At 46.0% G+C, this 16,711-nt stretch overlaps 1 protein-coding gene across 3 annotated transcripts in view; it reads left to right on the top strand.

The window, feature by feature from the left end:
• Nucleotides 1-16,711, top strand: part of rin (ras GTPase-activating protein-binding protein 2) — a 100,829-nt gene that overhangs the window by 30,679 nt on the left and 53,439 nt on the right. For all 3 annotated transcript variants that reach the window (XM_075690970.1, XM_075690978.1, XM_075690983.1), the window contains exons 4-6: nt 4,131-4,511; nt 4,643-4,823; nt 14,376-14,893. In XM_075690970.1, the coding sequence (XP_075547085.1) occupies nt 4,131-4,511; nt 4,643-4,823; nt 14,376-14,893 (1,080 nt within the window). The remainder of the gene's footprint in view (nt 1-4,130; nt 4,512-4,642; nt 4,824-14,375; nt 14,894-16,711) is intronic.

Raw genomic sequence — 16,711 nt, 5'->3', positions numbered from 1 at the left:
TTGCTGTTTCAAATGCGCGTTCAGTTTGCATTGAGCTTCGCCTCATATGATTGGCCTAGGCCACGCTGACGGACGCAGCTGAAGACTGGCGCGGCCTAGGCCAATTGTGTGAGGTGAAACTGAATGCACGTTTCAAAAAAATAATTATGCAGAACCCACGCACTGTAGGAATCAGTGCAAGCGAAGCTTTCTGTGCTGGTTGCTTTGACGATAATTAGTGGTGATGTTGACGGCAAAAGCTTAATTCATACCTTCCAACTCTTCCAAATTTTCCGTATAATGTACGAATTTCGAACACTCTTAGGATTTTACGAATCTTGCTTGAAATTTTATGGAAATATTTTATTTGGGAAAGAAAAAGTGAAAATGTAGTAAAACTAAACACTGGCACCTTGTGCCGCAACGAAAGGGCAATACGTATGTGTGGTATCATCATCAGCAGCTGCATAGTTGTGACTTTTGTCGTCTATTAGGGGGGTCACGAATCCATATCCGAAGCTCGATAGTGCCAATAGTGCCTCCGCAAACCTGTTGTCATGCTGTTGCCTTTGTTTGCGTGGGCGCACGGGTTTGGACTTCAGTCACTGCAATGTTGGCCTCGCCTTTTGTCTGACTAGCTACCGCGTCGGACGCAGTGCGACTCCGGCCTGTAGCGACTTCGAAGTGCAAGGGCAGGCTCAAAGCCCCGACAGTACTTTGAAGTGTTTTTGGAATCTTACACGGCAGAATTTACATGCTTTGTGTCGTCGAAAAAAGGGGAGAAGCTCGGATTCTGTACCACAAGTGCCTGTGATGTGAACATCTCGCATGGCGGCAAGTCTGACGTCAAGGTCCACGTCGCTTCGAAAAAGCATTAGGGATGCGTGTGAGCCGCAGACAGCCAGCCAAGCCTAGCAAGTTTTGCACGCAGCAACAATGAGCTAGGTGTGATTTGTGCAGAATGCCTCTTAACGGCGTGTTTAGTTGAACAGAACATGCTGCTGAGTGTCGGCGATCATACCGGACTGCTTTTCCGGAAAATTTTCTCCAAGTGCGAAGAAGCGAAACGCTACACCTGTGGACGAACAAAGACTACGTCTATTGTTCGGGAAATGGCCGCCAATGCGGAGACTCCTTTGCTGGATACCGTAAAACGGCAACTATTTTCGATCGCTGTGGATGGCACTAACAATAGGGATACGCAGCTTTACCCTTTTGTTGCGACATATTTTGTTAAAGAAACTAGTAGAGTCAAAAGCCACCTTCTTTGCCTCGGGACAATCCAAAGGGAAGCTATGGGTCACAAGATTGCAAATCTGGTTCTGGACGATATGGTCGTGGAATTTGCTTGTTGGAAACCTGTTGGCTATGTGTTCGGACAATGCCAATGTCATGATCGGCAAGAAAAACAGTGTTTCTACTGTATTGAGAGATGCTCGACCAGCTTTGATAGGGGTTGGTTGCCTGTGCCATCTCATCAACTTGGCTGCCCAAAAAGTAGCTTCATGTCTTCCTGTAAAGGCTGATGCTTTGGTTGACATATTTTTTTACCTAGAGAAAAGCTCGAAACGAAAAGATCAATTAAAGAGTTTAAAAAAATGCTTGATGCTGAGGTCGGAAAGATGAAACATTCGCCGACACGTTGGCTGTCGTTGGGAAAGTGTTCGAATTGGCTGCTCGACCAGTGGAAACCACTACTCAGCTTTTTTTTTTTATCTGAAACAAAGCAGTGCAACAAGCAGAGCTTGTTTTTGGAGTCGTACCAAAATTCCGAAGACTTCCTCACAAACCCCCAAGAACCCTGCACTGACCTGAAAGTCTGCTACACATCTTCACAAGACTGCTGCAGGCCTCGGGAAAAAAAGCGCCGATGGCGATGAACTCTCGCTAAAGAGGAAAGTAGCTCATTCTAGACCTCGAGGAAAAAAACTGAAACTTCATACCAGGGATTCTGGGGAAGCCAGCCACATGTCCCGTAAGGAGTGCCTGTTTTATTTTTGTCATAGGAGCTAAACAGGGTATGCTGTCTTTTTGCCACTTCAAAATGCCACTTTAAAATTCCACCGTCACGTTACTTACTTGATCCGTTTTTACACTCGTCAAGAACTAACTACAGTAAGGTAGTTCGCCAACCTCCAAGCTGCGTTAATATACATAAATATTCACTGTTTCTCTCCGAAATCTCTTACTGGAACAACTTGCCTAACAGTGTCGTGTGTTGTAATACTGTGGAACTTTCTGTAACCAAATTTAAAACACTGTATGATTGCTGCTGTTTTACCTTGGTAACCACTGCGCAAGGACCGTCAAAGCCTGCAGTATGTTCAAATAAACAAAATAAACGAGGCACATCGCAGTCGCGGACTCCAGATTAATTTTGACACTGTGATGCTCTTTAACATGTCCCAAGATCTAAGTGCATGTGCGTTTTCTATTTCGCTCCCGTCGAAATGCGGTTGCCGCAGTCGGTACCAAATCCGCGACCTCTAGCGAAGCCATAGTCGCAAAGCTACTGCGGTGGGCACAGAAGCATTGATTTGATGGTCAGCCACTTCTGTAGTGTCGCCTGGACCCTGCGTTGCGATTTAATAATGTGATTCTGCTTCTGCATGCCCTGTGTAATTTGTCCACTATGATGCTTGACATATTTGCATGGTGTTTATTTTTCAGAAATAGCAGGAACGTACTGTAATGTACCTTGGAACTTAAGCTTATCCAGTTTCTCCGCAACCGCTGCCATATACTGGTAGAATTTCCTTGTATGGGAACGGCCTCTTCTCCCTCCTCTCTACAGTTCTATCTACACACCCTCTGGACTTGCATGTTAGTAGAAAGGGAGGCGTTGCAGTTTCTGCAATGCTTTTGAGGGGGGTCATGGATAATTACATTTGTCAAGAAGCTAATGTGGAGACACCGAGGGAGCTCCAGAGGGCATTGTGGACGTTCGATGTGGTGGGGTCCAAACGAGTTTCTCATGTCACCTTTCTTCTCTGACTCGCGCCTTCCATGTATACACATGCTCTGAACCACCTCCGACGCAGTGTGCTAGACAGCAGCAGCAGTGGGAAAGTTGAAGGAAGAGGCAAGGAAAGCTTCGCTTTAAAATTATCTCCGATCGTGCCCCTGATCTCTCATATTCACCGCGATACTAATTTGGCGGCATGGCATCAACGGAAAGCCACACTGGCGCAATCAGTGGTGCGATAGCACCTCCGGAAGCCAGATTTTCTTCCAAATTTTGAAGACAACACACTAAAAACATGCAATGTTCTGAAATTTCGCTGTGTATTTCTTCCAAATATTTCACAATGAAGCACAGAAGGCCTTAGGATTGCGGGTGGTAGAGAAATATGAAGTCTGAGATCGTGAGCAAGTCGGCCATTTCATTGCCCCCTTATTTTCTATCTTTTTAATGTTTTTGGGTGATAAGAATTTTTGCACTGTCCCGCTGTATTCCGTATCATCGATGTCCTACTGTATTAGTGGGCACACTTAAGTTCTATTTCTTGGATCGCCTTGTAATCTTGGTCACCATATAATCCTGACTGCCTTATAATTGAGCAAATACGGTAACATGTAAAGGAACAAATGCTAGACACGTGGAACACATGACAAACTGCAAATGTGGCCTTTTCAACTTAGAGGCGTGGCTTGACCAGTGATTTGGGCTTGGGTCAATGACTGTTGGCATTGCTACATTGTTTAGAGAATGCACCGACAATGCATCTAAACATAACCATTACTCTTTGTGCTCGTCTCTGTGGATGAGTTAACATAAAGTTGAGCAGGTGGAGTCTTTATACATTGAAGGTGTGCTGTAAAGCATCCAAAATTTTGGTCTCATTATAGTGCATTGCATCTACAGGGATAGTGGCAGTGCCATGAAGTTGTCTGAATTATCGGTTGGCAACTGTATATTGTTCAATGTAACACACAGTCCTAGGTTTGGAGATCTGCTTTGAGGCTGTGTGCTGTAGTCTGAATGTTAATGGGGATGGTTTTATTAATTTTGCTTATACTTAAGCCAACGTATAAGTGGGGTATAGTGTGAGCTTTGCTATCTGCATTTGAATCCTGTGATTGAAAAACTGTTGTGCTGCGATGCTTGATAGAATTTCTGTGGGAGTCACTTTCCTTGTGTGGTTTTGTAGGTGACAGGAGAGCTGTCGAATGCTGGCCAGCCGATGCGCCGTTTTATGCAGACATTTGTACTGGCACCCCAGCAACCTTTGAAGTACTACGTGCGCAATGACATCTTCCGTTACCAGGATGAGGTATTCACAGAGGAGGAGGAAGAGGAAGAAGGTAGCACGGCTGCTGAGCAAGCACAGGAAGAGGCTCCTGAGCCCCTAATGACACACCATCAAGCTGCACACTCGGAAGTGGCCCAGCACCCTGCTGATGCCTCAACCCCTCTGGTGAATGAGGTATCCCTGCCTCCTAGGGGAGAGCAGCTGGGCAACGGGGGTAGCAGCCCACCTTCCAACAGCGTAGCCCCAACTTCTGGTCGGCCGGCTTATTTTGAGTCGCAGGTGAGGCCAGTCACCCAGCTGACAGAGATGAGACATTGGCTTTGCTAGCCATGGCTAGGCAGACCAGTATTGTAGACATGAAATCTGACAGCCACCCGTTTCACTAACAAATTCTCCTTGCTGGACTACAGGTCATGCGAAATGGGACAGCACATCTAGTCTCGGAAGGTGAGATTTCTTCGCAAGCTTCCCTGACAAGTGGCAGCCCTCCAGAAGCACCTTCTTCAGCCACTGTTCCTACCAGCAATTCAATGAATTGGAAAGATGATGAAACCCCAGCACCACCTGCTGCGCCACAAGTCAATCATCAGGGTAAGCCTACAACTTTAGGGAATTTTTTACTTGTGATACATTAAAATCGTTAACTCGAGCCTAGATTATTTGGACTCGCCTTCTGGTTCTGTGAGATCTGCAGGGTGTCTACCAAGCAAGAAAACCGGGAATTCCGAGGAATTCAGAATAGTCTGGAAAACTTGGGGGAAATTTGTGCTTCTATCAGGGAAAATTAGCTGTAATTTTATTGAAAGCAAACGAAAGTCGCGGTAGTGCTGGCCCGAGTAACAGAAGGATCATAACGAATCTTATTTTGACGCCATGTCGTCGGCTGGAGGAGTTTCCAGGGTACAATGAACGACCAATTTTCTGGACGCTCGATAATTCGGACGGCTTCGCAGAACCACTACATACCCCATAGAGTCAATGTATAAGAACGCTGAAATTTCGCACGCAAAAACCCTTCGCCGTACGACATTTTGGACTTTTTTTCTGTGACCGCAGGTTCGAAACGGCATTAAGCAGAGCCATCACTCCTGCGGTTTTGATTAGCTCGCCGCCTTGAACTGGTGCTCTCGCACGCCGATCCGCTGGCAGCTGTAGCCACTACCGCGGCAAACGCTAGACCTAGGTGCTTCGACATTCGCTGTTAGAGAATTTTAGTTTAGGGGACGAAAGCGGCTTGCGTACACATGAACAAGGGGCGACTGTACTGCACATGCGCAGACCGCTACATCTTCTTTTGTCCTTGGGTTGTTGTGGCGGCCGAAAACATCGCTGCCCCTAAGCGGTCACGTTACCCACGCGACTCTTGTAGTGTACGAGAACTTACGAGAAGTGAGACCAGCCGAGACAAGCCACCCATCCCACCGCGCAGATGGAGAACATGGCTGCGCCGGCGAGGACATGTGCGCTTGTGCATTTCACGGCCAACGTGGTAAAGAAGCTGGTCGCAGAGCACACCGGCACGCTGTTGCCACAACGGTGGCATGTCAAAATTTGCAGGAGGCCCTAAATAAGCAAAACCCAGGCCACGGTACACAGTATGTGTTCTTTAGTTATACGCGCGTCTAGCCACCATCTCATGTCATAGTATGAGCACTGATCCGCCTAGTAAGTGTACTGGCAGGCCTTTTGGGATGTGCTTGTGGCGTTTCTAGCCCTTAAGGGCAGTTAAAAACACACATTCATTTTTTCAAACTTCCCGATTTTTGGGACGTTTTTGAGGCCCCTAGGGAGTCCGAAAAATCGGGCGTTGACTGTAAAGCTTCAAATGGTCCGTGGGAGGAACATGCGGTGGAAAGAGGACGAGAGCAGAAAAGACCTATGCATTGAGGAATTAATGAGAAAGAAAGCATGCCGCGGCTTCTTTCAAGGAGCTAGAGCTCAAAAAAACAGTGTTGGCTGATGCTGAAATGCAGGTGTCCCTCATCCAAACCAAAATATACTCTTTAAAGCAGTGAAACGTAACACTGAGGTGTTGTGCACGCAGGCTGAGAGTATGTTCGGACAGTTGAAGTTGACCCACCAGCTGTTGAGCGAGAATCTCACTTGTGACTTGTGAAGTTCGGGCCTCATACCAATTAAAGCCCCTCCATACACGTTTCCGCCAACCAGGTTAAGTACCGCCAACCTGCCCTCCTCCTCCACGCTCCTCTCCCACTCACCCCCTTAGCTTCCGGCGTCAAGCGGAACTTTCGTAGCTGCAGCTTCCTGTTCCGAGTGGAAGTGACATTGTTTTTTAGCATTGTTTACTTTCGCGCCGCTGGAGAGGCTTTCATTGCACGAGCTGCGGTTGAAACTGTGAATGAGATTCCATCCAAGAACCACCGCCTACTGTAACCAGCGATCTGCTCGTGTTCACTGCTTCGCGTCAACCTGCGATGGGTTGTGGCACGAGCGACAACGTGCAGTGGAATGTAGTGCCTGGGCGCTTGGAGACCACTGCCGTTTTTCATGCATTTAAAAAAACAGTGACCGCAAACTACTACTTCAGTGAAACATGACAGCTTGTCCCCTTTGCATTCTTCTTGTGGCACTTGCCACAGCTCTGCTAAGCACGCGCGGGCGTCTCACCATCGTCTAACAGCAGTCAAAGCGGAAATTCCCGCAGCGCAACTCCAGGAAGCGGAAACGCCGGAACCGGAAATTTTTAAACCGGAAATGCCGGAACCGGAAATACCGGAACCGGATTTGGTGTGAGGGGAAAAGGCGGCACACAACAAACGTTGTCGCTACTTAAGAAAGCGGCGGTGGCGCGTAGATGCAGGGGCTTTAATACCAATGAGCTTGCCATCACTTGATAGAAATAGCTCAGATCCCCTTCAGTCACACCGTCCACATTTGTGGACGTGGCCTATTTTTGCCATTTCAGTGCAGCGGTTGTGCCATTTCAGTGCAACAGAGCAGAAATGTTAAGCTTCGGGTAAATTGAAAATTCTGATAACCTTTAATTACTTCCATTTTACTGCTGAGTGATATGTATCATTAGAGTACTGCTTTGGTGAAGGCACTACCATGTTTTATGTGACGTTTGACGTGGGGCATGTTGGTAGCAACCTCGAACTACATATATTTTTTTCTTTCTTGAAATGCTTGAGGCCATTGAATCAATTGTGCATGTAATTCGAGCAGGAGATTTAATCCTTTTTATGAAGAAACCTAGTATGAGTGACTTTACAATATGCAAATGTTTAGTTACTCTGAAATTATAATGACTCATCATAAAATGCTCAGTCATTCTTTTGCTTTCAGTGGAGTCTCAAGCAACAGCTATGATTCACGCATGTATCGACAGTCAGTCATAATTTGCGACTGAAGGGGACATTCAAAAATATTTATTTATGTATGCGTCTCATATTTTTTTTTGTATTTGATAATGTTCAAGTCTATTTGCAATGAGTTTTACTGTTTTTTCAAAGCTATTTTATTTGCTGTGCACTTTACTAAACCCTCTCTTCTGATTTCTTTTTAAATAAAATAAATGCTGCTCCTTAGTATTCAAACTGGCTTAAGTCGGTTTTCTTTTTAAAATTTTTTAGCGTGCTTACAGCATTGGGCAACATGGTGTCAGCCTGTCTTGACATAAAACAAGGTTCTGTGTCACTCAGGGAATTTCGCAAAGGCACTCAAGGAAAACCTGGAAAACTCGGGGGAATTTGGAAATGTAAAAATGGAAAAGTAAAATTTCTGGTGAAATTCTTATTGAAATGCATGAAATCAAAATATAATTTTAACAAAGTAAACTGTCTTGCCAGTGGATATTCGTGATGTGCGTGAATGGTGGCACGATGGAGCAGCCCGTGAGAGAAATGCTTCGTGAATTATAAGCATGGTGGCACCATGAAATCCGGTGCATTTCCACATCTGTTCCCAACATGCCAGTCCCATGATATTTTGTCAGTGCGCCAGGAAACAGTAATTTAAAATTAACAAGGTATGTTGCATGCTCTGTTCACAAATTGAGCTGACGCAAACAACATGAGCCTTCATCTGTTTTTGGATGGATGTGTGTCTTAGAAAGGAATAGATGGTGGAAGGTGTGTGGATCGGGAAGCTTGGAACACCAGCGATGGAGGTTTGCAGTGCTGACTTTGTAGCCAGTGCTTTAGGAGAAGCATCAGCACGCAAAATACTAATTATTGATTATTCTTCACAAAAGCAGCAGCATTGCGTTCCTACACAATGTCAGTCTTGTTCACATTGCAGACTGGTGGTTTTCAGAGCCATTTACAGTTGTGTGTGGTTTTCAAGTGCCATGTAGCGGATATGTAGAACATGTGAGTGGCGGCTCATTGTTTTATGAAGCCACAGCAAATTACAGCGTTATGTTCGTGGAACTGTTATAAGCTATTTTTGCTTGTAAGCTGACAGATCGTAGCAGCTGCCACTGGACTTCGCATTTATTGTGCTAGTTGTTCTGTGACAGTCTTTTCAGATTCTTTGGCAGCAGGCCGAGACCAATTATGCTTGAAAACCTGTGCATTACTAGGCCTATCAGATCAAAATGAGCAATAATTTAATGCTGCATGGACCCCCAGGTGTGAACACCTGCTTGAGGACAGTGTAAAAAGGTTGCTGTGTCTTTGCAGTGCTTAACCACAAGATTTCCTTGCCTTTGATTAGGTGGTGGATTTCTTTTTCACATGTTTCAAAGTGACTCGCGATGTCTCCTTAAGGCAGCGCCTTCCTAAAAGGTAACAGCATCGCTACTTGCTTCTGCAGCAGAGTAAACCAAGGTTGGTGTAAACTTGGTTTGCTACGACAAGGACGTTCAGTCAACAGTTGGATAATCTTCGTGGCAGCCAAAGTGGATGACCTTGCGTGCCACATATAATTTGTGGGGATCGAGGGTCCTTCCTGCGCCTCATCCCTGAGCTCGGGTTTGGTGCTTAGCTTGATATCCGAGAACCACCGCCCCAGTGGCAACGTTCCAGATACTGCTAGCATACCAGAGCAAATCTTTAATGCAAAGTGTGCTTCTTCCTTCCTCCCTCTGTGGATTCACCCCGTGGGCACATGTCACCGAAATGTGCCTTGATTGGACTCGCATGTGTTAGCCCCTGGGCGCCCTCTCCCCCCGAGCTCTCTTTCGCTGAGTGCATCGCTGCAACAGATGCTCACAGGCCCACAGTGAGCTGCTCCTGTGCTTTGATCCTGTGCCTTCTCCTTCTCATGCTTGGGGGACTGCTACCTGGTTAGCCCTAAAGCCCCTTCATACACGTTTCCGCCGACCAGGTTAAGTACCGCCAACCTGCCCTCCTCCTCCACGCTCCTCTCCCACTCACCCCCTAAGCTTCCGGCGTCAAGCGGAACTTAATTAGCTGCAGCTTCCTGTTCAGAGTGGAAGTGACGCTATGTTTTTTAGCGTTGTTTATTTCGCGTCGATGGATAGGCTTTAATTGCACCAGCTGTGGTTGAAACTGTGAATGCGATTCCATCCAAAAACCACCGCCTATTGTAACCAGCGATCCGCTCGTGTTCGCTGCTTCGTGTCAACCTGCGACGGGTTGTGGCACGAGCGACAACGTACAGTGGAATGTAGTGCCTGGGCGCTTGGAGACCACTGCCACTTTTTGTGCATATGGAAAACAGCGACCGCGAACTACTACTTCAGCGGAATACAACAGCTTGTCCCCTTTGCATTCTTCTTATGGTGACTGCCACAGCTCTGCTAAGCACGCACAGGCGTCTCACCATCGTCTAACAGCAGTCAAAGTTGGAATTCCCGCAGCGCAACTCCAGGAAACGGAAACGCCGGAACTGGAAATTTTTAAACCGGAAATGCCGGAACTGGATTTGGTGTGAGGGGGAAAGGCGGCGCACAACAAAGGTTGTCGCTACTTAAGAAAGCGGCGGTGGCGCGTGGATGGAGGGGCTTTAGTTAGCCCTAGCACAGCGCGCGCTTATTTGATCGGTCTTGCAGTGAGCTTCGCGACTGTTCGGCACTTTGTTGTATGTTGGGTTAATTAACTCGTATTTGTTGGCGATCCGATTCCAAAGCCTTCTCTGCACTGTGTCATCAAGACGACGAACCCTGCCATAGAGCTTTTGTGCGAGTTGAGTATCGTGCCCTTTCCTGACCATCTCTTGTAGAGTAAGCCTCATCCTAACCCATCTCCACAAGGTCGTGTGCATTGCGAATAACAAACCAGATTCTTGTCCGCAACCCAGAAATGCCTGACTATTGTGCATTGAGTGTATCACTTTCCGAGAACTCTGCACTTGTTCGGCACGGCTGTTCAAAACTCCTCTGCATAGCCACGCACTAGCAGTGGCTCAAACACTGCCATCACGAGTGGAGCGCTACTGCTGACAACCGTCGTGAGTGGTAAGGGGGGGAGGGAGATGTGTTGGGACGACAGAACAAGTGAAATCCCACGCAATGGTGCAGGGCATACCTCGGTCCTCACAAAGTGTATGTGTGCACCAAGTCGGCACCGGACAGTAGAGTGCGTGAAGAAAAATCATGAACCAGTCCTGTACCTAATTTCAAACGAACGGCGTGGTTCAGAGAGCACCATTGCTGCACTGCTGAAAGGAATAGCAAAGTGCAGCACTTCCTGAACTAGATCAGGGGGTGCAGGCGAATCGAACAGACCTATTGAATCACTGCAAATGATTCAGCAGATGTTACCACATGTACTAGGTGTTACAATCCAAACTCCTGCAGCATAATCATTCAAAACACCCCTCACTTGCATCGATCTCTTTGAGACACCAATAAGTGTTATTCTTTATATTTGGAACAGAAGTGAATATTCGACGAATCAAATGGCAAGGACTATTCTATTTGTACTCAAGGTTTTGAATATTCGCATACCCCTAGTTTTTTGCTGTACTTCCCATTATCAGGAAAATGTGTAGTGCACATCAAGCTGCTTGTTAGGGACACATGAAACATACATCATGACGCTTCGAATAGATACCGCAGTGAAGTCCAATATAGCTTGGCTGCAAAGTAGTTTGCCTTGACACATCTCGTGAATTGGTGTGCCCTAGAGCGATGCAGCAACTTTGCCCCAACACTGCCCCACTGCACACCTCAAGGAATGGAAGTGCTTGGGGAGGTGTTTGCTCTTTTAGAGACTGTTGATGCCATGTGAAATAATGCCAGCCTACACAAAAAACTTTGCAGGCATTCATAGATGTGTGTGAATCGTTTGCAAAAGAAGTTATTCCAATATCAATCACAGTGACTGTTGTCTGATGCACAAGTCTTTCAAGCAGACACATTTATCGAACTTGGTCATTGCTGGCTTTGTGTGCATCTCTTACCTTTTCTGAACTATAGCCGTATGATACAAAATTTCATGAGTTGTTTGCTTGAATGGAACTATATGAAACTGTGTTTTTTCAAGGGGGAATGTGGCAATGAAAAATTTGTTATTTATGGGAATAGGTGAAATTTGGCACGCTGGTGTGATTTGTTATGCTGATGTCATAACTGAAATAAGTTTTGTGCTGTCTATATTTTTTGAGCTTCAACACTTGACAGCCTCTAATGGTCATCCCCAAATTAATGAGTTTGCCGAGATTTTCACATCAGCATGTTCACAAAGGCCCATTCTGTGCAATTAAGCTAATCATTTATTTTTAAATGCCGAAGTGAACATTACATTTTTTAACTTTCTTATGCATATTGTCTTACGACTTTTGCAAAAGCGCATTATCTTTTTATGGGGTGTAGATAAAAATGGTCAGCTTTATTGCACTCGTCAATGTTTCAGGATCTAAGTACAAAAGACGGAATTATTTTGTCTTCATTCGTTGTGAATTGCGCTGGGATGACTGAAAGCAACTACGCAAAAATTGAAAGCTGATAAAGCAGAGCTCAAAATTTCATTTGTTGTACACATTTAAATACAGCAGAACCTCATTGATAGGTTCCCATGACGTATATTCTCCCACTGCCAACATTTGCAGTCGAGAACGCAAAAGATTACCCAATAGAGTTACGGTCATTTTAACCTGTTCATACATTCCCGGAAAAAAAAAAAAAGATTTTTTGGCACCAGCATTCAGTATGCCGCCAAACTGTGATCGTACGATACGTTTTCCTGCTGCTAGATCCCATGTAAGCAAGAAATCTGCGAGGCGTGCACGATTGGGAGCAGTATATAGCTGCCTGCTGGGGCAGCTTCGCCACAATACTCGACTGCCTATCTCATGTGAAAATGCTGGTGCGCACTCAGTTTCTCATTTCAATGCCAGCAAATTTTCTCTGGGGTTGTCGCACGCGGCATTTACAGCTATTTCCACCAATCCTATTGCGATAAGCATCTTTACCTATCTGCTTAACAGCGGGTGGTGCTGTCGAAAGCATAGCGCATGCTTTTAATAGGCGATAACTGAAACACGCCGCCCACATCGCATCGCTGCAGGCGGTGCAATGTGGGCATCAAGTTTCACTTTAGCGGCATCCAGCATCGCTCACCAGCTCGATTTCGTTTTTGTTTTCTGTCTTTAAAACACCACACCATAGGAAAACAACAAAACGTGTCTTGGGCTGCTGGAACACCACCAGCTTGGCGCGCGTCAATGCCTCGTGCCGCAGCAATCCGCGCGACACGAGTTTGTCAGATTTTTTAGTTACTTCGAATCGTACATTTCCTCGGTTAGTAAGTCTTTTCTCGCAGTTTTTTTCCAAAACGTATGAATGAGGTTTTAGTGTATTTACTTTGAGCACCTAGAACACGCCTGGGCTGTAGTCCTTTGCTTGTGAGCACGCATTTTCTTTAGATTTTGATCTAGTTTTTTGCTCCTTTGCAGCAGTTCCATGCACCTTTTTGATGTGTTGTGCATCCATGCATCATGCAGAGGTAGATGACTGCATTCAAAACATCCACTTGTCTCCTCGCTGTGCAACCTTTTCATTAGTGAGAGTTGCAGTTGAAATCCGTAACTCTGTATTTGACACAGACTTCTGCTCTTGCCGATGTCACGGTCCGAGAGAGGTCCATTGGCAATTAAAATGTGCAACAGCCAATAGGATTGCGTCCTGTGCTCCACATGACTACTGGACCCAATCGCAATGCCGCTTTTGCCCTTTTTTTTCGCTCCCATCTGCTTATTTTTCGGTAGAAAAATGCGTCGCTGTGTCTATTGAACTCCGATTTCTCCTCTTTACAATAATACCAAGATGGTGGCACTACGTCAACCATTGAGGAAGGAAAAATATAGGAGGGAGCATTACGTCATGCAGCCAGCCTCAGCTCTTGCATTGAGATAACGGAGCAATAATCGAGATTCGCTGAGACATTTGGTTTCCAGTAGCTATGCCAGCAGTTTCATTTGGTGCACACTTGTTCAGCTACCCTGCCATGGCTCTACCTGCAGAGCGGGGACACTAAAACCGCACATTTTGATGTGTGATCACGTGTTGGGCCACCAACTTTTTCCTTCGTCCATGGCGTCAACAGATAGCAGAGTGATCCGCGGTGCCACGGTGCCTTCCAGAGCCAGATGTTTTTTTTTTTTTTGCAATTTTTGATGACAGCATTATAGGAAAATGTTGGTTTCTCTATTTTTACCGTGTATTTTGCTACAATATTTCAGAAACCACAAGGTAAGTAAAGGTCTGAAGATTGCAAAAAAAAAATGCCTGAAAATAAAGAATTTTGAGCAATTTCACCACTTTTGACCAATTTGACCAAACAATTTGACCACTTCAATTGCCTCCTTCCCCTCTTATTCGGCTATGAAACGCTGATTTAACCTCTTTGTTGCATAAAAGCTGTTGCACTTAAAATTACTGCTGGTAGGGCAGGATTGATACTTTCATGCAGCTGGATAAGAATAGTTACTTATGTGAGTTGGCCTAAGTTCATGGCTTGATTTTTGCAGTGCAAAGCACCAGTCTGGAAAGAAAAAAAATATAAAGAGTTAAGGAAAGATCAAACACGAGTGCTGCTGCATCATGAAAATGGCAGGTGTTCAAAATTGATCTGTTAGCAGACAAGTCCCACTGTGTCTTTCTGGTGCAGCTAGGTCTGGCCCCATTCCACCCCCATATATTCTTGCATTTAATTAATTTGGCTCTGAAAACAAGTGTTTGTGTACAGTTTCCATATGTTGCTTTTGGCCATGCAGCACTTCCCGAGACAAAGACTTATGCCAACATGGTGAGCAAGAACTCCGCACCAATTTCGTCAGCTGGATTTACGTCCCTAAGTCCTGCGGCACCTTTTGGTGGCACTACTACCAGTGGGCCAGGACATAGTCCTGCATCAACAGGACACCCTGGAGGGCGATTTGGAGGTGAGCCCCTGCCTGGGGGCCTGCCACCAAGGCAAGACCAACGGCAGGGTCCACGATCTCAGCAGCAGACACGGCCGCCACGTTCTTCATTGCCACCGCCCCCTAAGCGGGCAGAGGGTAGCCGGAATGAAACTGTACTTGGCAGCGATGACGGGACTGCGCCACCACCTCTCCGCTCTGGTGCCAAGCCACAGTATCCCGACAACCAACAGGTGTTTGTGGGAAATCTGCCGCACACTATCACTGAGGAGCAAGTGCGAAAACGCTTTGAGGAGTTTGGCCATGTGCTTGAGTTCCGGATCAACTCCAAGCCAACGGGCAAGATGACAGCTGGTGGCAAAGCTGTACCGGTGAGTACATTTGAATTTTTTTGATAGCATTTGCCGAGTTTGGCACTATGTTTGCAGTCAGCAATGGATTTTTTGGACTTCGAGAATTTGGACTTGATGAATATTACGGGCTTCATAACTGTACCATCAGGGTTCCCATAGGGCTAATGGTCTTTGCGACCGATTTTTCAGACAAATTTAGGCTCCAAAATTTGATTTTTCCGGCTAAATCACTCGAGCCACGCTATCTTAGAGGCCGCCATGTTGGACTTTCCATTGGCTTGGCCAGGTTTGGCTTCTAGTGGCCTGCTGTATAGCCTCCAAGATTGGGAGGTGTACCCTATTAATAGACAGCGCGCGCGCCACTTTCACTCTCGAAGGCTATGCCCGCTCTTCCTTGGCTGACAAAGCTCTCCAGGGGATGGCACTTTCTCTTTCTTTCTTTCTTTTTTTTTAACAAAACTATCATCATCATAACTTGGTGTAAGATGTGCTCTCTCTCTCTCTTCTATTTTGTCTCTGCTATTCTGGTCGCCATTTCACACGTGTGTCAACTGTGTGTGTGTTCGAGACGTGTGCATCTTTGTGTGTGTTTATGCAGCTTCAAATTTTGTGTGCTCTGTGCTATTGTGAGACCGGTGTGAAGAAACGTGGCAAGTATGCGAGCCTGACATAAAAGAAAGGCTATTATTAGCTAATAGTGGATGTTCACAGGTTGATGTTGCAAAAGAACTTAATCTGTCCAGCTGCCTGACTACATCAAGAATCGCCCGACGATTTTGGCTGCGTTGAAAATTCAAACAACCAGAGCCAGAAGAACAATAGCAAGGTGGTATACCCAGCCCTTGAAGAGGCTCTAAAACTATGGCTGAAGGGAGCCTCGGCAAAGATTTGCCTGAGCAGAAAGCCGAGACATTTGCCCTTAAGATGAACGTCCAGGAGTTTACTGGCGGATGGCTTCACTGCTTTAAGAAGAGGCATGGAATTTTCTTCAAAAAATGTGCGGTGAAAGTGGAGCAGTAGTCAAGGCCATTGTGTTCGACTACGGTGTGACCAAACTGAAGTCCTTGTTAGAAGAATAGGCTCCTTCGGGCATATTTAAAAAGAATGGGGTGATTTTTCAAGATGCTGCCCAATTGTACCCTCACATTTTCGGCTTAATCTTGCACGGGGGATAAACACAGCAAAAGAAAGGTTACAGGAGTGTAGATTTTTGGGCTTGTTGGTTCGTTGCATCAATTAAGTCATAGCGCTGGATTGACGTGGACAACAAAGGTAACGTCCTGTCGTTTTTCTTGCCCGTGTCAATCTAGCGCTATGACTTCAGTTGAAGGATTACTGTGATGGTCGGTGCCAACGCACTCTGTCCAGAGAAACTGCCACTTCTTGTAATAGGCAAAGTGAAAAACTCGAGGTGCTTCAAGGTAGTAAAAACCCGCCCAGTTAAATGTAACAGCAACTCCAAGGCGTGGATCATGCATTCTTTGTTCAACGAATACCTATGCCAGCTTGACCAAAAGTTTGCGCATGAGAAGAACAAAGTTATGTTTTTTTTTTTGACAACTGTGGTGTGCACGGTAATGTGCCGAACCTTGAGGCCATTTGGCTGGAATTTTTGCCTCGAATACAAGTGTGCTGCAGCCGATAGATCAAGGCGTGATCTGAAGAGATCTCAAGGCTCACTACTGTGCCTGCTTGCTTGGCCGCACTATCCTGCGTCTTGACAGTGGGAAGAAGTACACATATGTTGGCCGATGCGTGGAAGGCAGCAAAGCTGGCCTCGATCACGTGGTGCTTTAAGCATGCAGGTTTCTGCGTTTCGGAAGTGCCCGTGCCGGA

This window comes from Dermacentor variabilis, chromosome 1 (assembly GCF_050947875.1).
Source record: "Dermacentor variabilis isolate Ectoservices chromosome 1, ASM5094787v1, whole genome shotgun sequence".
Lineage (NCBI taxonomy): Eukaryota > Metazoa > Arthropoda > Arachnida > Ixodida > Ixodidae > Dermacentor > Dermacentor variabilis.
The sequence above is the reverse complement of the archived record's forward strand: the minus strand, read 5'-3'. Positions and strand labels throughout refer to the sequence as shown.